The 23,015-nt window shown below is 39.9% G+C and overlaps 1 protein-coding gene across 1 annotated transcript in view; it reads right to left on the reverse strand.

Moving 5' to 3' along the window:
• Positions 1-21,435, reverse strand: part of GPR149 (G protein-coupled receptor 149) — a 93,127-nt gene extending 71,692 nt beyond the window's left edge. Inside the window, exons 1-3 of the mRNA XM_036753214.1 lie at positions 20,419-21,435; positions 18,650-18,842; positions 8,038-8,516 (exon numbers count right to left, since the gene is read on the reverse strand). Of these exons, the coding sequence (XP_036609109.1) occupies positions 8,038-8,516; positions 18,650-18,842; positions 20,419-21,435 (1,689 nt within the window). The remainder of the gene's footprint in view (positions 1-8,037; positions 8,517-18,649; positions 18,843-20,418) is intronic.
• Between the last annotated feature and the right edge of the window lie 1,580 nt (positions 21,436-23,015).

Consider the following 23,015-nt stretch of genomic DNA (forward strand, 5'->3'; position numbering starts at 1 on the left):
TGTCTTCTTGTTCATTTTTATCACTGATTTGGACAAAGACCTATATGGCATTGTTAGCTAGTTTACAGTTCACACAAAGTTGGTAAGTATATCTAAAATGTGGATAACAGAGTTAGAATCTCCCCCCAAATATTTAGAAACCAAAGCACTGGTTGAATCTATTGTCAAATTCAGTAAGGATAAAGGGAAAGTTTTCCATTTGGGTTAAAGAAATGAATCTTAAAAGTACAAGATAGGGAGAAGATTTGAATAGATAGTAGTTTGTATGAAAGTGACTTGAGGGTATTTATTGGATTGCAAGTTCAATATGAGCCAAAAATGTGTTATGGTAGCCACCCCTGTCCTCCCTAGTTGATGTGATCTCAGGCTACATTAAGAGAAGTAAATCACCTCAAACTGAAGAGGTGTTAGTCATGCTCAATTTGGGGTATAAAGGTTTTGGAAGACCATTGGTTTGAGAGCACCCAGAAGAGGAAATTTAAGATGATTAAAGGCTTCTAGATTATGCTACATGAGAATTGGGTGAAATAAATGGGAGTGTTTAGCTTAAGAAAAGACTTAGACAGGATGTGATGACTTTATTTAAGTTAGCTGGTCTGTTAGATGGAAGAAAAATTAAATCTATTCTTCTTGACCCTAGAAGGAAAAACTCAAAGAAAGAGGCACAAACCACAGAAGAGGAAAGTTTATGGCTTGATGTAAAGGGTGAAAAACTTCCTAAAATGGAAGGTATCTCAAACTAGAGTGGGCTGCCTTAGGAGCTCATTAGAGTTCTTCAAGCAAAACTAGATCATGAATTGTTATACAAAATGTAAAATAAATTCTTATTTATAGATGGTCTGAACTTAATGACTTTTGCAGTTCTGGATTTCAGAAAGGTAGACTTTATCAAATTCCTGTAAGTACACAACGTAGAAGCACCACCTACAGCCACTGAAATGCAATGATCACTAATAGACATTACTTTTGTTCTCATGCAGTGTTCGTCTAATCAATTTATTGAATGTTGTATAGCAAGAACTTAGTGGATTCAGATAATAGATTTAGAAGTGGAAGAGATCTTGAAGGCCATGGATTCAAATTCCCTTATTTTACAGCTGATGAAATGGCGGTACAGAGGAGTTATGTGACTTATGTGGGCTCACATAGCTACTAAGTTTTTGAGGCAGGATTTTAACTCAGATCTTCCTGATAAAGGTTCAGCCTTTATCCACTAAACCACCTTTTTAATCTCAAAAGTTCTTTTTTTTTCCTAGTATGAGAAGACACAAGCACTCTTTTATAATATTGATGCTAACATGGAGACAGTCCTTAGTGAACAGAATGAATTAGGCTGTTAACACCAGGCTTCAAATTCAAGCTATTCCTTGATGTTTTCTGAAAGTGAGCCATTAGACAAGTGGAATGTGCTTCATTACAGTAAGTGATGCAAGGGCTACCCAGACACATTAAGGAATATTCTAATTAGTTGAGTAAGAAATCCCTAGAGCATTAATTTCTATGTCTTTAATTGCTTTGAGGATAAACATGGATATGACAGGTTGAGTGAGCAGTATAATTCCAATCCATCTATCCAAACTGGGCATGAAAGTCAGGTAGTAAAGTGCAGCCTTTGAATGACTTGAAAGATCCTTCAAGTAATGTCTCCTTTTTGGGGAGTACCAGCCTTCCCAGGTGCATTGTTTTAGCAAATACCAATGAGGTGTACAGCCCATTATTGACAATATTTAGCAATTCGTTCCTTGTGATAAGACATTGGATGGCATAGTGGAAAGCCACTGACTCTGGAGCCAGAAGGTGTGGGTTAAAATCCAGTCGCTGATACTATTTTGTCTGTGTGACCTTGGAAAAGCCACTTTACCTACCTCAGTTTACTCATCTTTAAAATGAGGGACTGGGATTGTTTAGCTCCTAAGATTCCTTCCAGCTTTAGAGCTATGATCTATGATCTTCCAAATGACTAGTGAAGTGATATTCTTCCACTGCAGTTCTAACTTTATCATTCAGCAATGATTTGCTGCCTTCAGGAAAAAAAATGCAAACTCCTCTGTTTGGCATCCAAAGCCCTTCATAGTTTCAAGTGACCTTTCTAGACTTACCTCATATTACCCTTCCCTCCTGTGTTCTACGTCCCAGAAAAACTGGCCTATGTTCTGTTCTCCATATGTGACATTTCACCTCTTACCTTCTTGCCTTTATACAGTCTGCCTCTCTTTCTTGGTCTCCTTCAGTACCTTTGCTCTTTGAGATCCCTAGCTTCCCTCATAATTCAACTTCAGTGTCCCCTCCAAAAAGAGGAATTTTCTGACTCTCTCCAGTTGCTAATGCCCACCTCCACCAAACTCACTTAATGTGTACATTATATTTGCTTATCTTTGTGTCATATTCTTCCAATAGACGGTTAAGTACCTTGAGAGCAAAGAGCATTCCATTTTTTCCTTAATATTTCATTGTCTACTTGTATTCCATGGCATTGGCACTCAATCAATGCTTATTGGATTGAACTGAAGATAACAATATAAACTAATAAATGGACTTTTTCATTTTGGCCACTCCTGTTCAGTCTCTTGCTTAGAAACCAAGTTAAAGTAGTCACCATTATTCCAGTTAAAGAAACAGCAGCATTTTTGGTCTAAATTACTTTTAATGTAGCATCAAATTTTTATTTAAGGGGATTGGGCATTTTTTTTTTCATGATGGGGATGTGCCTGGATTGTTCATTCCTTTGCTCAATAGCTAATTTGACTCAGTTTTATAAGACTCAGTCTAAAAGAACTAATTTTACCATACTCTTTAAAATAAAGTACATCCCCTACAGGGCCTGATTTACCAAAATCTGATTCTTATCTCCAAACCCCTCTATGAGAAACTTTTTTAGAGAAAAGCAATCCAAATTAGATGAAAAATGCCATCATTGAATACCATTAGCAAGTAATTTTTATAAGCCTTTGACCTGAGAAATACCCTGTAGGCAGCTTATGAAACTATTACAAAATAATAAAAGTGCCACTTACCTGAGGCCCAGCTGGTAGAACTTGCAAAGGACCTGAAATTTTAGTTAAAGGTCACTTCAAAATTATTTCCTGCTGAATGTCCCCACCCCTCATATTATTGAATTTATGAGGCAAAATCCAAGTACAATCCTTTCTTCTGGCTGGGTCACATGCTCTAGGGAGGCTGTTGCTTTTGACTGCCCATCTTTATGCCCAAGGTATAGCAAGGAACCTGCCTAGTTCTAAGATTTAGGATTCTATAGGAAGATGGGTGTCTTTATGAGTGAGACCAAGCAGCACAATTATAACATCTTTTTTTTTCTTCAGATGTCCCCATTCGTACTTCAGAAAGAAAATTAGACTGATGAGCTAATTGGGCATATGGGAGTTCAATAGTAGAAAATTATAGGAGAAAATACCAATGTCTCTTCATCTGGAAGTACTATGTTCAGCTCTGGGGGCCATATTTTGGGGAGGATACTGATAGATGGAGAGCATACAGAGGAGGGCAACCAAGATAATGGAGGGGCTTGAGCTCTTGCTATAAGAGGAATGGTTTATGAGAGAAGACTTAGGGGAATTTGGATAGGTGTCTTCAAGTATTTGAAGGGCTGTCATGTAGAACTGAAATGAGGATGGCACTATTTGGCTCCAGAGGGCAGATTTACAGATTTATATTGTATTAGATACTTACATAAGATCATAGATTTATATTTGAAAAGGGGAGTGACTGTCTAGTCCACCACCATTTTACAGATGAGGAAAATTTAGCCTGAAGAGGTGAATTGCCCAACGTATTGTATTGGTGCTAGATTTGAACTCTGGTACATGACCCCAAATCCAGAGTTCCTTCTACTATATGACACTGCAAATGGATAGAAGTTTCAGAGGCAAATTTAGCCTTGATTAAAGGAAAAGCTTCCTCCCAAGTAGAGGCATCCTGAGGTAGAGTAAACCTGCAAACATAATGACTTCTGTCCTTCCTTAGAGGTCTTTTAGTAAAGAGACAATGACTAACCTGTGGTGGGTGTTGTAGAGGACATTCCTTTTAGGTATATGCTGGACTAGATGACCTCTAACATCCCTTCAATATCTGAAATGCTCTGTGGTTACTTTGTAATAATTCTCCCATTCACCAAGTTATCTTGTACATCCAGTTTCCTTTCTTCACGAGTCAAGTACCAAGGACTTTTGGGGACTCAACACTACAAACCAGAAAGCCAGACACACTGTAACCACCATTTCCTTAATCTTGGTAATGAAAGAGCTTTAGAGCTGTTGCAATAGAATGCTGAGTTGCACTTTGGAAACTTGGCAAAGGACCACCTCAGACCTCAACCACTGCTGATTGGAGACCAAATCCATTGAAATGCCAACACGCCAGAGGGAGCCCAATGAATAGCCAGTAGCTTTCCAGAGATACAATGTTAATGTCAAAACCCAACCTTATAAACATATTCTACCTCTATTTTTATCGGTTCCCTAGACATTTTTTTAGTAGTAAAGATTTTATTCTCAAATCCTAGGAGTTACATCATGTTTGCCATTCTACCTTAATTTCCTCAGTCTCCCTACTTTACACAATTCCCCACCCACACCTAACCATATAAGTAGAAAGAACAGAAATTGATCAACACGCAATCTCATAAAATCTTAAGAACAAACATTTTTAAAGAGCAATTTCGGAGGAAGGGGAAAGAATTAGCTGCTTTTGAAGAAAGAGCTAGAAAATGAACACAGTTACTGCAGAAGCTGACATATTAAAAAGAGTCCTACAGATATCATTGAATGAGCCTGCCAATTACTTTGCTAGGATTTTGGGGGGGGGCAGGGAGAAGGAAGGGATAAGAGTAAAGAAAACACTCCATGGAAAGGCATGAAGATAAAATCCTTCTTAAGTCACTATTTCCTTTGTTTAATAAAAGAGAGAGCCAACCTTTTATCTATCGATTCTTTATTTGAGCAAAATATATCACTTTAAATTTATATTATAAGGAAGAAAGCTAAAATCCCTCTTTGGTTAGACAAAACTTTCTAATTAGATTGGCATACCAATAGTATTTTTTCAGGGTGGGGTGTATAATGCTAATCTTAAGAGAACAAAATGTTTTATAAAATAAGGGAAGGTTATGTCAATCAGTATACTATTTAAGATTTTTTAAAATGATCACATTTAAAAATCTAAAAAATTTCTATAAACATGTGCCTTCATATTACCTGAAAATTAATAACATGCTTCCTCTGGATTTTTGTTTATTTCCTTTAAAGCTATGCTTTCGGGCCAAAAATGGCACTTTCAGAACACTCTGCTTATCATAGCGCAAACAACAACCAAGAAGGTTGATACATTGAATAAGGTAATGTTCAGAGGAGACCTGGATGTCCTTTGAGGACCTCTTTGTGGGAGATCAAGATTTTTCAAGAATTTACCCTCTAAGACATCTGCTTAGTTTTAGTATATTTTTAATATTTAAAAAAGATTTTGGTATTCATTTCCTCTCTGTTCATCAGTTTCATACAGCAAAGTTTCGGTGTGAAAATATGCCATAGTTACATTGCAGTTTTCTGGGGTCGCTAATTTGTTATTATGATTCAAAAAGGAAAAGAGAGGCATAAATCATGATATTTATAGACAATTTATTTCCTAAATGTTTGATCTAAATAAATAAGAAAAATAGAACAACTAATCATTTCATTTTACATAGTTTATTCTGTTTCTCAATAAACATTTTTGTGTATATCTGTCATCTTTCTAAGTTGTTTCATTCTGGATATTATTATTAAATAATACTTTTTAGATGGAAAGAATTAAAAAAAATACTTTTTGAAAATTGTTGGAGTAGAAGGAATCCTGAAGGGGCAGTTAGAAGACTTGAGTTCTCATTCTGGTTCCATCATTCATTTCCTGTGTGACTTTGGACATGTCACTTTACCACTGTGTTGCCTTGTGTTAGTTTAGATCAGAGGTAGGGAACCTGTGGCCTCAAGATCTTCTAAATCTGCTAGGTCGGTGTGGCCTTTTGACTGAGTCCAAGATTTGTAGAACAAATCCCTTTATTAAGGGGATTTATTCTGTGAAGTTTGGATTCATTCAAAGGGCTGAACTTGAGGACCTAGAGGTTCACACATGGCTTTGAGGCTGAAGGTTCCCCACCTCTGGTTTAGATGATAAGGTTTAATGATCCTGACAATCGTATGATTCTGTGATTCTAAATTACTGGGAAATAATGGTGAACTTGAAGGAGTTTTTACCCTTGTTTGAGGCACCAAATCTTTTTTGTGAATACTGATTAGAAATTAGTTTTTTTCTACTTTTAATTTTTTATTATGAAAATTTACTTTTTCAATTATTCAGTTTAAACATTGATAAATTTTTGGAAAGCTTCTAAATTTGTATATCTGGAGCCTCCAATGATTTCACAACATAAAAAGTGTCTCTTGCAGGATATTTTCTTTTGTATTTGGGTTTATTATTTAATTCATTTTTGAAAAAGTAATGCTAGTATGACTATGGATCAAGATTTAGAAGGGACTTAAGAGATTATCTCATCCAGTTTATTCATTTTACAGATAAGGAAACTGAGAACCAGATAGACAAGTGAAATAACTTGTCCAAGGTTACACAAATAGTATCTGGAGCAGAATTTCAACACAGGTCATCCAACTTTAGAGCCAGTGTTCTTTTCACTGTACCATGGTTGTCATCATCTTCTTCCTGCTCTAACGATCTTGTATTTACATGTTGTTAACATCTAGTAAAATGCATACTGCTTAAGGGTAAGTGACGATATGTAGTATGATACAGAGAAAATAACACTGACTCTTCATTTCTCATTTGGCTGCATTCCAGATTTATTTACCATGCTCCAGAAACTTTTTCATCCTGGAAAATCACTCCTACCCTGGAATACACACTTCAAAGTATCCCTCAGACCTTCAGATTCTCCCTCTGATTGGGTGATTCATCCAAGATCTTCCATTTAAGGAAGCACTCAAGCCAGTTATGCCTTCTTTTCTCAACAGGCTGCACTCTAGATTTCTCTGCCATTCTCCCTTTCCCAGGTACTTTTGTTTCCTTGCTCCTTTCAGCTCCATTTTATTTATTGTCTTCCTTCATTATAATGTCAGCTTCTTGGAGGTCAGAACTGTGTTTCTTGTTGCTTATATTTGTATTCCAAATACTTAGCACAGTGTCTGGTACATATTAAGTACATAACAAATGTTTGTTGGATGAATGACTCTGGAGTCAGAAGACAGGTTCACATCCTGCCCCTGAAGCTTACTACCTATGTAACTTGGGTAAGTCACTTAACCTCCTTGGCTGCCAGGGTCCTTATCTGTAAAATAAAGGGACTGGATCCTTTTTTTTTATCTCTAGCTCTATGATACAAAGAAATTTTTATTTTCACCTTTGTATCCCCATAACTCGCTAAAGTATCCTACATGTAGTAGGTGCTCAATAGATGCTTATTAAATTGAATAGGGCTTTGATTCATTAAATTTTACCTTGGTAATCAGATATATTACTTCCAGCAGAGGATAATCAGGGAACAACATTACAAATGCCCAAGACTAAGTGAGAATATAATATACTGTTTTGAAATTTTAATTATAGAATATGACTAAAATTACAGTGTAGGAAAAGACTAATTTTCATTAGCAAAATAACAATGTGAAAAACTCATGGCCAACTTAGCTTATAATCATGTAATAGCTTAAAGGAAAATACATTCTCACATCATCCCACAGATAATGAATCCTTTTCTGAAACAATTAGACTTTAAGGACTTTCACTTTGTAATTTAAGTTAAAGAAAGAGGACCCTTGAATTGAAAAATCTGATTAAACATGAATAGACATGCATTGATAAATTTTGATAAAATTCAAATAATTCAAGAATAAAAAAGACAAGGAAAAGAAAAAGTGAAGGAAGAGAAAACTCAGATTTGAATAAATGACTGAGAATAACAGGTACAACTTCAACATAAAAAACTAAAGTTATTAGAGACTTTAGATGATGACTCTGGGAAACATTCTACTTTACCTGACGAGGAGTCCTTTCAGATTTGCTTCTGCACCACTCCCAGTCTGAAAGTTCTGGTTTGTGACTCTCCTCATGGGAAAGCCTTCTTTCTGGCCCTTCCAAAAAGGTAGATTTTTCCAAGTTTCTGGTGTCTTCTGTTACAAATACTCCTGCTTTGTCAGTCAACACATGTTCAATGCTCTTTTCTCTGTCAGAGTCCTGCTTTGTCTCAGTGTTAACTGTGTTTGTGCTTTTGTTGATATCTGGCAGCATGGAGCTGTCCTGAGAAGATGCAGTGCTGAATTCTACTTTTATGGCGTGGAGGAAGTTGCTGCTATCTTTCTGCTTGTCTCTTAGGCCTTCACATTCATAGTCCATCAAGTTATGATATGATATGGAGTTTTCATCCTCATCTTCATCATAATGATCATCATGGGCTATCTTATAAATTCCATAACTGTGTTGGAATGACAAGTTGAATTCAAAGCCTTTCCCTTTAGCTAAGGAAAAATAGAAAAAAAATATAATTGATATAGACAATGATTTATTAGTGATGTAGTCATGTGCATCTTACTTTGCATTATTTGAAGTCATAATTATGTAATATATGATCATTACTACCAGCCCAATAGAAAAAGGTAGTAGAAATTCAAATAATGTGACCACTTCACGTGGCTCACTCTTTGCACTGAGACTTAGCTTATTATAAATTAAAGTACATTATTAACTTACCTTCTAGTCAGTTACACAAAATTACTGTCATCCATGAGCATAAAGGAAATTAAGCTGTGAGCATGTAAAGTAGTTAAAATTTAAATGTAAGTTTTGCTATTGTTCAGTCATGTCTGACTCGTGACGCCAATTGGTTTCTTCTTGGCAAAGATACTGAAGTAATTTGCCATTTCCTTCTCCAGTTCCTTTTACAGATGAGGAAACTAAGGCAAAAAGGTTAAGTGACTTGCCCAGGCTCACGGCTAATAAGTGTCTGAGGCTGGTTTTGAGCTCAGTTCTTCCTGACTCCAGTCCCTGAACTCTATCCACTCTGCTACCTAGCTCCCCAAGAAGTTTTAGTATCAGTGTAAAGGGTGTTCTAAAAGTCTCAGTCTACTAAAGCTTAAAACTTCACAAAGATTCTGTATGGAACACATGTATTTCAAGTTACCAACCACCATATATCTTTTATAATTTTGCTGTTCTGCACCCATGTTTTCATTTGGTATGAGAAATTCCTAGTAATGAACTGGCTTTCCCAAAACAGGTCAACAGCAGTTCTGCAATTGGGCCTTACAGAATTACTTCAAACACTGAAAGGTTATGGTCATACAACCGGATGTGTCAGGGGCAGGATTTAAACCCTGGACATTTTCCTTTCAGAACCAGCCTCCTACTCATTACACTACCTCCACAGTGCATCTCTGATGCTGCCAAATCTGGAAAGGAATGGGAAAATTTAATAGGGGGCCAATACCTAACACATCTATATCTGAAAGCCTGTGGATCACTTTTCATCTTTGACAAGACTAACTTCAGTACTGTATGAACATACTTAAGCGCATTTGAAGTCCTTCAGGATTTAAATCAGATGAGTTATCACAAACTCTCATACCATGTCCAGTGGACATGATAAAAAGAAGCTGGGAAATGCACTTTCACTTTTGGGAGTGTGGTTAGGCTAGAAGTGAAAGACATCAACTGCTTTTTGTTCCATTCAAATGTCACATTAGGATACTTAGGATTCATCTCTCCTTCACTTCCTCTGTCCTTTCCTTTTATTTCCTTTCCTTTCACTTCCTTCTATTTTATTTCACTAACAATTATTAAATACCTGCTGTGTGCACTGCACAGTCCTAGTTATTCAAGGATATCCAAAGCTCAATAGGACAGCACGATACACAGGAAGGAGCAATAGACTTGGAATGAGAAGAGATCTGGGTTCAACACATTTATTAGTTACATGAGCTTTGAAAGTGCCTAGTTTCTTTATCTGTTAAATGAGCATAATCATATCTGTAACACTTATATCATTTTGGAATCTGGAAGTTCTGAGTTTGAATTTTGCTTCAGAGACTTACTTAGCTCTGTGACCCTGGGCAAGTCACTTAACCTCTCTCAGTCTCAGTTTCCTCATCTGCAAAATGGGGATAATAATAGCACCTACCTTTCTGGGTTGTTACAAGGATCAAATTATATAATATTCATAAAGTGTTTTGCAAACCTTAACGTGCCACATAAATGCCAGTCAGCTGTTATTTGAGGAGGGAAGTCTCAAATGAGATAGTTTATATACTTTGCAACTGATAAAGTGCCATGTAAATATCAGTTATTATTCTTATGAGGCATCATCTCTGTCATGAAGTAATTTACATTCTGGCAGTATGAAGTCATACTACTATTGCCTAGTTAAATGTAATCTTAGTAAATTTCTCAATTTTCTTCTTTGAAAACATGGTATTTCTGCACAAAATTCTGCTCTGCAGGTTGCATGTTTTATTGTTAGACATTTAGCCATTTCTTGATAAAAGGAAGGAATTTGTGAAAACTTTTGAAGTTTATATGACAATGGAACAGCCAACATATGATTCATTTTCCTGTATACCTCTATGCCTTCCATAAACTCAATTCGATTACTGAAATGCTCCCCAAAGTCAAGATTTATAAGCTAATCCTGCCATCTAACAAAATGGAATTTATGAGCATCATTCATTATGGTTTGATGCCAGAAAATAAATAAAAAATATTCAGAGGGAATGGGGAAAAAGGAGCCAACTGTATTAACAATTTATAAAAATATCTTGGGATATTTTGATTATTTATTTTTAGTTGAGTGATGATTATTGAATTATCTTACCTTACTTGCTAATTCAAATTGTCATAATTTAAAGTGTACTATCTTTGTCCAGCAATTAGTGGCTCACTTTTGGAATCTAGGAATATATTGAATAGATCAGAAGAAACTACACTTTGCTAACTATGGGACTGGTATGTATTTCAACTAGGGTTTGTTTTGTGTATCATTTTGTGGTTTCAATTATATGTATAAGATATATGTGTAAGGGATATGTCTATTGGGAATACACCTTCATTCTTGTGATATACAGGAAGCAGTCTGAAGAGGATGATGAGAATAAGTGAAAATGATACAGATTTACAGAGAAATAGAGAAAGCTATAGCTACTTTTACCAGGTCTATAGTAGTTCAAGCAGACAAAAGACATTATTTTATTATATTAAATAAATGTAATATAATTACTATATAGTAAATTAGAATGTATTATATTAATATAATAAATGTAGCTATCTATTAAATAATAAATAGAAATAAAAATTAATATAGTAATATATGATATATTAGTTTAAATTTAGTTTAATACTCTTTAAAAGTGTATGTCATCTGCAGCTTAAACTTATCATATCCCAAATCCAGCCTATTATCTTTCCCCTTAAAACCACTTATTCTTCTGACCACTATTTTTCTGTGCTACCTCCATTCTTCCACTCTTATGTTTGACTCTTCTTTCTTCCTTTCCTCTCCTACCCTTCAGTTACTAAATTCCACTGATTTCACTTTTGTAATATCTTTCATATTCTCCCTTATCATTTTTATGCTACCACACAAATGTAGACCCCTCCCATTACAGCCTAAATGGACTATTCATTCTACTCTGTCTACTGTTCAAATCATGCCACATACCATTACTAGAATAATCATCATATATGCCATCATGTGGCCTCTCTGCTATCAAGGTTTCAGTGGCTCTCTATTGCCCACTAAAGTAATGTTCAAGCTCCTTTACCTTCCATCCAAAGCCCTCCTCAGTCTGCCACCACCATACCTCTCCAACCTTATCTGATATTATTTCTGTCCAAATTGACCTCCCTTTGGTCCCATGAATGTGTTCTGTATTCTTCCATCTCTGTGTCTTTACTCATACTATTGCTATGTCTGGAATATCCTCCTTCACCCTCTTTACCATTTGAATTCTTACCTATCCTCTAAAGCTGAACTCCAATGCCAGTTCTTTCAAGAAGCCCACACTGATATCCTCAGAGAACAATGACCTTGCTCAGACTTCATGTGGTACTTGATTCAAAGTTCTCCACATAACTTTTGTAATATTGTGTATTGCAACTACTGGGTTGTCAATATTCACATTGAACACTGTAAGTTACATGAGGACAGATACCATGTTCTGCTGAAACTTTGCATTTTTCTCAGTCCCTCAAAGAGAGTGCTGCACAAATTAGGTGTTTAAAGAATGTTTGCAAAATGTTGAAAGGAATTTGGGCAATAGTGTATTAACTAAGTAAACATTTTAATGTGAGTGTATTACAATGATAACTATTATTGACAATAATTATGCAGTTAACACAAAGAGGATGTTCTGACTAAAGATGTTGAGAAGGAGAATACTTTGGAAAGGAATCTGTAAGGAAAATCATGACAGCATTGGTCATTGTGGAAAACTCTGGGCTGAAGATTAAATGATCCTCATTGCAGTATCTTTTACTTTATCAAGCCACTGATCAACAAGCACTTCTTAAGCATCTACTGTGTGCTAGTCATTATGCTGTGGATACAAAGACAAATATCAGCTAAGAATGTAAAATCCCTTTAGGTGGAGTCTATCCTAGACCAAAATTCTATCAAATTCCTTCCTAATAGAAGCAATGTGATAGACTGAAAATAGCCTTAGTCAGAATCAGGAAAGACTTTCAAATGAATCCTGTTTTTGCACTTGTGAGGCTCCAATTCCTTGTGTGTCCAAAGGGGATTCATAGCTGCACTATTTTCCTCATAAGGTTGTGGAGAGGAAAATATTTTGTAAAACCATGTAAATGTGGGTTATTGTTCTTAATATTCTGTAGTGATTCTGTTGGTTTTGCTTAAAAGAATAAAGTAGAAACTCAGTAATGTATTGCCTTCAGAACAGCCATCACTATGAAGAACCAGAATAAGTCAACTTGTGCATGTTATTGGATGTGCTTTACCATGTTTCAATCACTCATCTCTATGAATGTAGAAAACACATGTTTTTCTGGAGAAAAGATGTAACTTGAAGGAAATGTTTACTTGACAAAATGTGCTCAATTGGGAAAAAATATTAAAAGGTCATAGACAAGTAAAAAGAACCAAAAAAACCCACATAGCCATCCAGGAGAAAGCAGCTAATTTAAACTTAGACTGTAAAAACAAAATGAACCAACAGGGGAATTTAAAAAAAAGACACAGGTTAGGTACAGGAAATGACAAAAGCTATTTTAAAAAACCTGGAATGTGTAGAGTAATCAAATAATTATTACAACATAAAATTTCTAAACTTTAAAAATAAAGAAAATAAATTTTTTTAATAATTTACTTTTTATTTGCTTTTTATATATTAGACCTTAGAATTCATTAGGGCAGGGAATGTTTGGGCAGAAACTACTCCTTCCAAATATGATGAACAATATCTATGAAATTTATAGTGTTAGAAAGTTGTCTGAGGGCAATGAGAGGTTAATTGACTTGACCAAGGCCACATAGTGTCAGTTGCATGTACTTGAATTCAGGTCTTCCTGATTTTGAAGCTAGCTTTCTGTCCATTAATCCCTGAATCTCTCAAGATAATCTAATATCTGGACTATATTTTTAAATTTATTTTTTTCTCCTTATTGCAATTTACTGTCATTTCTCTGGCTATTTCAATTAAAAAAACTGTTGTGACAATGTGTGTATAACATGAATTTATATAATATATAATTTAGGTATAATGTTTATATAATTTTTATGATATGAATCTATGTATAAAATGAATTTATGTATAACACATATAGCCAGATAAGGCTAAAAGTGCAGTTCTCAGGCTTGTCTCTTTGTTTCATCCCTGCTCTTGGGAGAGTGAGCTCATCTCAGCAAACCCAGAGCTCACTTCATTTTTGATGTTACTGGAACTTGGAGTTCTAAGTAAAGACTTCATTTTTTTCTGTGCTCCTTTCAAAATATTTGAAGTTTCTTGCAGGGTTTTAAAATGAAATCCAAATGTCTACAAAATAATGAAAAGTATGTCCTCATGGTAAGCCTTTTAGGGACAGTTTTGTTAGAGAAACATGATTTTGGTATTTGAAATAATTTTTGGTTAACCTTGATCTTTCTCCTCTGAGGCATTGGTAAATAAATGCAGCTCGTGGTTGGAAACAGGGTAGAGGGATGATCTCTGCTAATTATTTTCTAGCTGCCTGAAATTCATTTTCCTATTTCAGTTCCAATATTTAACATTCAATGAAAACTGAGATGCAAAGTCATGTTTGCATCTTCACAGACATCTAATGGGCTCAACTCTGTTAGGAAGGAAAAAATTCCCATGATTTGCCTATGTAATTGAGTAGGGCAAGATAAATGCATAGGAAATGATGTTTTACTTTGTTAAAGTAGAAAGGTCTTGGAAATAGAACTGTTGATTCCTCCTTCCAAAGGATGACAGTACAATAAGGAGTCTGCCATCTGTCTGGTCCACCAGAGCCAGCCATTATTATATGCAGACATTGCCAGTGGCCAGGTTTCAAAATTCTGGTTTTCCGTCACCCCAGCAACAAGCATATTTATGGCAGCCCTTCCACCAACATAAATATTACACACTTTGGCCAGAATCTCAGGAATTATTTTCTGGCACTATGGAGAGTCATGAAAAGATCACTGCATTGTCAACCTAGTGTAAATCAGTTCACTGCAGTCCCTTACCCTCACTATAAGCCTGTCTTCTCCTGAATCTCTTATATATGAGGGGTAGGAGGCAATATTCCAAGTCAGAATAAATTCATCCTTTCAGTGATAGTGTATGGCGTATATGAAAGTGTCAGAAGTTTGAAACTATGAAGACAATAAGAGTAAGAATATTTTTTTTCACCATATGGATGTCAAGTAAATATTTTCTTCCATTCTTCAGAGCCTATCTGCTTCCCTGGGATTCCCTCCACTGTTGCAGACAGCATCCTTTTCCCTGTTTAATTGGCACTCCTCAAGAACTGCTTTGACAAAAAAAATCACCACCCCCCCCAAAAAAGAAAGTAACATGTGGGCCTGGTGGTGAGCCTCAATGTGTTTAGTTAGGAGCCTGGTTCTTAGATAGAAAGCCTCCCAGTCATGCACTGGCACCAGATTCAAGTCAATTCAATTTTTTCTCCCTGGACTGGACCGGTCATGTTATTGGTATAAGTAACTCTAGATGAGAACATGCCGTTTCCTAATACAGATTGACACCTTCCCAGCACTTTAGAGTTTTAGACTAGTTTAGACTGGAAGTTAATTCAGAGTTTTAGGTTACAAGGGCCCTAGAGGTTAAATGACTTGGCTGGGGTCACATAATAAGGATAAGAGGTAGAACATGAAGCCAGGTCTTTCTAATTGTGAGGCTAGCCCTCCTAGCACCAGGGCATGAAGTCAAATCACATATGCCCCAGGTCACATCCAACAAATGTTTGCAAAACGGCTCAAGTGATTGAGATAGGAAGTGTCTCAAGATGATTTGAGGCTAGTTCGCATTTAATTAGCTGCAATTCAGTGTGGTATAGGGGACTGACTGCTGGCCTTGGAGTTAAGAAGCTCCAAGTAAAAAGCCTGCTTAACAGTTGTGTGATCCCCAAACAATCCTCTTTACTTCTGTGAGTTTCTTCATTTGTAAAATGCCTATTCTAACCTTCCCAAGTTGTTGTGAGGATCAGATAATATGATGCATGTGAAGCACTAGAAAAACCGAAGAGAGATGTATGTATGGCTCAAGATGATAATTTTGAGCAGAGCACCACTGTTCTTTTGATCTTCTGGGACCCTCCCCCATCCTTCATCCTCCCAATATCCAGTCATCTGATTGTAGCTCCACAACCTCTCTCTCATTTTTCTCTCCTCTGATCACATGGCCACCACCATTGTTCATAGCCTCACCCCCTTAAGCCCTTTTGCCACAATCCAGTCTCCTAGTTTCTAGTACATCAAATCTCCCATCTATTTTCCAAATCCCTTCAGAAATAATCCCCCCAAATTCACATATCTGACCAGGTTGCTTTCTTTCTACTGTTGAAAAGGTCAATGGTTCTCTCACTTCAGGATTTCCTCAAGTAAAATACAAACTCCTCAGTCTGATGTCCCAAGGTGTTTGGTGTCTTGCTGTATGTAGTCCTCCCAGATTTGTTTTATGTAACTGTCTTTCACATATTCTACATTCCATTCAAATTAGCCTATTTGCTCTGCCTGAACCTGTTATTCCATCTCCCATCTCCAGCCCGTGATAAAGATCATCTCCCATATGGAACAAACTTTTTTCCTCAGCTATGCCTCTTAACATCCAGAGTTCTTTCAAGACTCAGTTTAGGTGTGATGTGCTTTTGGGATCCCCATCAGCTGGGAAGTGCTCTTTCTTACATTGACTTGACTGTTGATATATTATTTTTGTCTTTGTGGCTAGTACAAAACCTTACACATGGTGGGGGGGATTCAATGTTTATTTAATTTATGAGTTGGTGGTGATTGTGGGGAGATAGTTCTAGAATTGTGATTTCACTGATACAGATGAAAATTCCACTGTGGATGAAAATTCTCTCAGTTGATGAAATTCAGCAATTCATCTCTGAGAATTTTTGAGAATTTCCTGAGACACTGAGAATTTCACTTACTTGCCTACAATCACACAGCTCATGTGTCAGTGGACTTCCTGACTCCAAAGTCCTATCTACTATAATGAGAAGCCTCTATCCACTATATTCTCTGAGAATTTTTGAGAATTTCCTGAGACACTGAGAATTTCACTTACTTGCCTATAATCACACAGCTCATGTGTCAGTGGACTTCCTGACTCCAAAGTCCTATCTACTATAATGAGAAGCCTCTATCCACTATATTCTCTGAGAATTTTTGAGAATTTCCTGAGACACTGAGAATTTCACTTACTTGCCTATAATCACACAGCTCATGTGTCAGTGGACTTCCTGACTCCAAAGTCCTATCTACTATAATGAGAAGCCTCTATCCACTATACCAAGAAATCTCTCTATCTACCTCTATCTATGCATAGGGATCATAGGAACATAGGCCTAGATCTGGGTAGGCCCTCGGAGGCTAGTCAGTCCTAGTCACTCATTTTACAGATAAGGAAACTGAGGCCCAGGGTGATTAAGTGATTTGCTCAAAGTCCCACAGATAGTATTAGAGAATAACATATATAGTACATGCAATAGTAATAACATAGTATAATAATAACATAATGTTTAATAATAGTAGCAATAGTAATGCAATAATCATTTTAAATAATAACAGTAGTATTATAATAGTTATAAGGAGGAACTGGAGATGTCTACATTATAAGTTATATCTACATTATAGCATAACAATGATTTGAAAAATGAAAAATTCAGAGAGGTTTTTTTGTTGTTAATACATCTCCAAATAACCAATTAGAAAGCAATACAATCTGTTTCAAGTAATGTCAAAATAGCCCCAGTGGAACGTAAGTGTGGGAAATTACTTTTTGTTTCTTTTTGGCATCATCAAAACAGATGATCCTTTTTCATCAGTTTTAGCAGCTTGTTAAAAAAAGGTGCAATAACCAATCTGGTCTCTACCTGAATGGAGGGTAACCCAGTCCCCACAAAATACAACTGTGGTGGCCAAACAAGAGGATTTTGCTTCCAAATACAACTTTCCAGCATTATTATCCCCTTACACTAAACTTCAGAGGAGGATTCTTTCTGTTTTTTCTTTCCTTGGATCTTGGCCATTTCTGTCCTGCTGTTCTCAAAACCTTTTCAGAAAAAGGCCTGAACTTTTCTTTTTCCTTTAAATGAGCTTTTCTTTTTACTTTCTCACTCTCATGCCTACTCCCCAACCCAGGGAGAGAACAAAAGCCTTTGAGCCCTTTGTTTTAATTGGCTGTTCCATTGGACGACCAACGACAATAACCTGAGACTAGGATTTTCTTTCTCCTCACTTCTGCTTCTACATAACAATTTTATATGCAAACTTGGTAGCTTGATTATCTCCCCCCCCCAACTCCCTCCCCCAATAAGGGATATGCTTGGTGGTTAAAGTAATGAGGAAGTCAAAAGTTTCAGGGCCCTGTTAACTTGCATGCCATACTAAATGCGAATGAATCTCCGGGCTCTCTGCCTCATCTCGAAAGCTTAAGTAGGAAAGTCATCTTGGGACTAAGTTTAAGGCCGTCTTAACTCTCAAGTGCTGTGACGGCTTTGGATAACAAGGGCCCTCATTTCTTTTCGTTCTGTATGTGATATTCAAGATGGAATCTCTTTCCTGGTCCTCTTTACCCCTTCAGGTAATGGGAGAGTAAGGTACAGTTAGGGCTCAAGAAAGTTATCTGGAGAGGTACGAAGAACTAGGAGGCTCTATGTGTTCTGACAGCCTTGGATTTAAAAAAAAAATCACTGTCATTTCTCATTGGTCAGTGTCGTGTACTCCAAGGTGGGATTCCCCTTCTGACCCTTCCATAGTCAGGGGCCAAAGTAAGGAGGCATGGGCTTGGGGTGGGGTCTGTTAACTGCTTCTCTCCCTTCTCACTTGCATCATTTATTCCCGCATCCCTTCCTGGACCTCTACTCCACCAGTCCTTGCTTCGCAGCGAACACTCCCTCCGGCCCGCCGACTTACTTTTGCTCTCCTCAGAAGCTGCAGCGTATGCGTTCCTCGGGCAGTTAATGATGCAGCCACAGGGCAGGTGAGTCCAGCGCTCCGACAGCACAAACACTGGGGTCACGGTGGCCGCCAGGGCCGTCAGCAGAAAGCTGAAGAGTTCGAAGGGGAGGCTCTGGAACTCCGGGGTGTGCCGGGCCACCGTGTGGATCTGCAAGGACACCGGGCTTCAGAGTGCAAAGCCTCATAGCCTTCTGCCTTCCATCCCTCCAGGAGGCCTCCCCCGCCTCCCTCCCTGGCCTCCAGCCCTGGCCTCCCCTGCCTCCTGGTCTGGCTGCCCTCCCTGCAACGCTGCCTCCTGCTTTCCCCTCCCTGCCAGACACTCTGCTTTCCTGCCGCTCAGGGGTACACGTCTCTTCGTCCCCCGCCTGCCCAGTGGTGGCTCTGCCCTTCTGCTGGCCTGCCATGCTCTCGGGCGCCCTAGTCCCAGGGCGAGAGAGGGACTGAGAAAGACCCTAGCTCTCTACAGGAGGGGCCTCGGCTATTCATTCCCTCATGGAAGATCAAAGGAAAGGCAGGCAGGAGACAGTGGGTGAGGAAGCCAGGAAGGGTCGCTGGGCCCATCCGTGCTTTGCTGCCCAGCGGCACGGCTTATTCCCGCCCTGCCCAGCCCAGCCTGGCAAGACCCTGAGCTCCTTCAGTCCCGTGCCTGGGAGAGACGATATAGCTCAGTGGGGGCTGCCGCCGCTATTCTTGGTCTGGATTAGCCGCCAGCTGAACCAGCTTGGGCAGACCATAGGACTGGGCTGAGCTTGGTCTCCAGTTCCTCCTCGAGCTCCACCTTCCTCACCAAAGGAGGACATTACCGCATAGAACAGCCGCCTTTTCCTCTTGGTTCTTGGCAAGAGACAAACGAAAGTATCCCCTAGGTCCCTGTCGCCCTTTCTGCCTGCACTGTTCCCATCTGTCCTTTTCTTTTCCCTCCACCCGTCCCAGGGCGTTGTTCCAGCAGGGGAGGGGTGCGGCAAGGAGCGAATGGGGATGGGGATGAGTTTAGGACAGGGCTAGGGGCCGGAATCCGGGTGGGAACTAAAGCGGGGATGGGAATGAGGCTGAGATGGGATAGGGTTGAAGAACTGAACCGGGGTGGAACTCGGCCTGAGGGAGGGGCTGGAGTTGTGATGAGTTGGAGACGAGATGAAGATGGAGACTGAGATGACTCTAGGTCTGGGCCTGGGACCTCCAATGGCCGCAGGGCTGGGGTCAGGGATAGAGATCCGATGGCATAGAGATATTGGGAGAGGGTAAGTGCTGACTAAAAGGACAATAAACTTTCCCTCCCCGCCACACTTGCAGAATCCCCAGGTCTACCCCGGAAGAGGGCGAGGAGCGTCTCTCACCCTTTTGTGGAAACTCTAATGAGTTTATTTGGAAAAATGTTAAAACACACGTACACACACTCCAACCCCTACTTAAGTGATGCGTTCCCACAGAGGCTTCTCGGGCAGTGGCCACTGCTCAGCGAGCGACTCAGAATTAGAGGAGTCTCTTGTGGATCCCCTGGTGGCACTCGAGTAAGACCCTGGTGGCTCGCCCGGGCAAGCACTCATACAGATTTGCACATGGACCCATTCATCCGTCCACCCATCCACCCATCCATCCATCCATCCATCCATCCATCCATCCATCCATCGTTACTAGCTTCATGCTTTCCTGCCTCTCTCTCTCTCTCTCTCTCTCTCTCTCTCTCTCTCTCTCTCTCTCTCTCTCTCTTCTTTTTTGGTTACCATCATTGGAAGCCAAAGGACGACCTTGGTCAGAGCCAGAATCAAGGAGAATCGCTTCTGGGCTATGCTCACGCTGAAGCTTCGGCTGCCGCGCTGCATGCGCCGGGTCTCCCTCCCCGGCCGCCTGTAGCCTCTGCTCTCTGCCTCAGCCCCTGTCCTGGGCTCCAGTCCTGCCGGTGGAGCCAGTCCATAGGTAGCCTCCGAGCTCAGAGTGCTCGCTGGTCTCCTGTAGAACTGCACTGTTGGGGCTCGGGGATCCTCGGGGGTCGTGGGGAGGGCACTGCCCCCAGACGGAGGGGTGCACGGCGTGAAGCCTCCTCCGCGAGAGATTTCCTGGTAATTGACTCGAATTCCAGGCAGCTGGTCGGAGCACAACAGCTGGTAAGTGAGCGGGACAGAGAATCCAGCCAGGACACAGAAGCTGAGCGAGTAGACTACAAAGAGCAGTAGGGAACTGTTATGGTCTGCCAGGCACCCCCAAGGCGTGCGTTCGAAGGCACCTCGGGTCCAGAGCGGGTGAGTGCAGATGAGCAGGCTAGCCACCCAGATGGTGAGCAGGACTCCGAGCAGAGCGCGGGGCTGGCTGGCCGCTCCGGGGCTCGCTACACTTCTGTGGAGCGTGTAAAAGTTGTAGCAAACTATAACGGACGCCTTGAGGTTGCTGGAGATGCCCTGGAACAGGTAGAGGAAGGCGGACGTGGCGCACAGAGCTTGGGAGTCCCTGGGACTGCCTTTCGGCCACTGCAGGAACAGGAAGATGGCCATGGGCAGGACACTGATCATGTCATCCACTGACCAAGAAGCCACCATCATCGATAGCACGGTTTTGTTGGGCATTCTTAGCAGACAAACTAAGGAATAAATGCTTCCCACTAGCGTTGTAATGGTCATCACAAACGTTAAGCAGAGGAAGAAGACAGTTAAAGGTCTTGGTCGATTGGGAGTCGGGTCCTTAATGGGGCTTTCCATCCCTTGACTTGTCCCATTCATGGAAAAGTTGTTGGGGATCAGAGACATTGTCCCCGGGAGGCACTTAGTTGTCCTTATCAATGACTCTGCAAGTTTTCTCCACACAAAGCATGACTAGGAATAGCCAAATGGAGCTTTTCTAGGCTCCCCCCACCACCAAGTTTCTTTTCTGGCTTTTTAGATGGTCCCTCTGCTCAGTCCTTCAGGATACGTCAGGTGCGTGTCCCGCAGGTTTGCCAACTCACATTGAAAAAATCAGGGTCCACTTAAGTGACTACTAATACAAAATTCCTCCACCTTCCGTTAAAAACAAAACAAGACAAAAACCAGACCAAACTCAAACTCCAAGATCCCCAACCCACAAGTTTCAGGCAAGAAAGCAATTCCTCTCAGATCTTTTATCATTCCATTGCATGCAGTCAGGCATTGTCACTGGTTTCTCAGAACACTCAAGCTCCATTCACTTTTGAGAGTAGTTAAGGGAGAGCCTTGCTGGCGAGCTGGGTCAGAAAAGAAGGCAGATCCTCAGTACGGTTCAACCCTGCTAGCTCAGCGAGAGAAAGAGCACAGAATGAGAGGCTGTGGCTTTGAACCAAGCTGCTGCTGCAGGAGGGAGGAGTCAGCTCCGAGCAGGATAGAGTCAGGGACACCGAGGAGGGTAAGGAAGGAGGGAAAGGATGCATGTGCTCGGAGATCGACCTGTTTCTCAGCCTGATCTCAAGGAAGAAACAGTTCTTGTTAAGCCACACCCTTCAGCGCCGAGACTTAAAAACCCAGGCAAACACTTACTCAGGCTAGGTGTCATCCTTCCGAGCTCAGAACTCCTCCACCAGCTAAGATTCTGCCTTCAGTACGATCGCCAGTTCTGTTGCAGAATGGAGAGTAGCGTAAAGCCTACAGATTCCTCTCGGGGGAAAAAAGATTAAAAAAAAAAGATTTCAATCTCTTTGTTAGAATGAAAAATAATGGCTATTTCCATTTGTACCGTATACAAAAAATTTCCTAGAAGTAAAAAGATAGTGTGCCATAGTGGATAGAGGGCAGCCTCAGAATAAGGAAGACGGCTTCAGATACTCTTTCTTGTCTGGCGCACGCTGACTCTTATTCTGAGATAGTCCTATAAATTTCTCCGTGCCTCCAGACAACTCTCTAGACCAGAAATTGAAGAACAGTTAGTTACCTATTAACATTGATGAAGGGAGTTTCCTCACCGCTATTTTGGCACACCAGAGGTTTCACAGAAGTAACGGGTCTCCATCTACTTCCCCCCTCCCCGACTCCCAAATGCTCACAAGCAAATGTATTTATCAATAGAACGACAGGTCCGCTCCCCCAATACAAACAAGTCATTGGGGTGTTCATCACAATTAACTTCCCAAGGGACAGTACAGAAGCTATGTACAGGGAGCAGGAATCTTTCCTGGATTGCAGTTGTAGCGGCTTGTAGTTTTTGTTTTCTGTAAACAGTGCCACTTAAACATTTGTTACCTCAAGCAGTTTCATCGTTTACTTGAAAATAATTACAGACTGGGCTTGGTGGTGCATGTCTGTTATCCTAGCTCCTGGGGAAGCTGCTGGGTCACTTGAACTCCCGAATCCTGAGCTGCAGTGGGCTATGGCAACTGGGC

This window comes from Trichosurus vulpecula, chromosome 4, assembly GCF_011100635.1.
Source record: "Trichosurus vulpecula isolate mTriVul1 chromosome 4, mTriVul1.pri, whole genome shotgun sequence".
In the NCBI taxonomy this organism is placed as follows: domain Eukaryota; kingdom Metazoa; phylum Chordata; class Mammalia; order Diprotodontia; family Phalangeridae; genus Trichosurus; species Trichosurus vulpecula.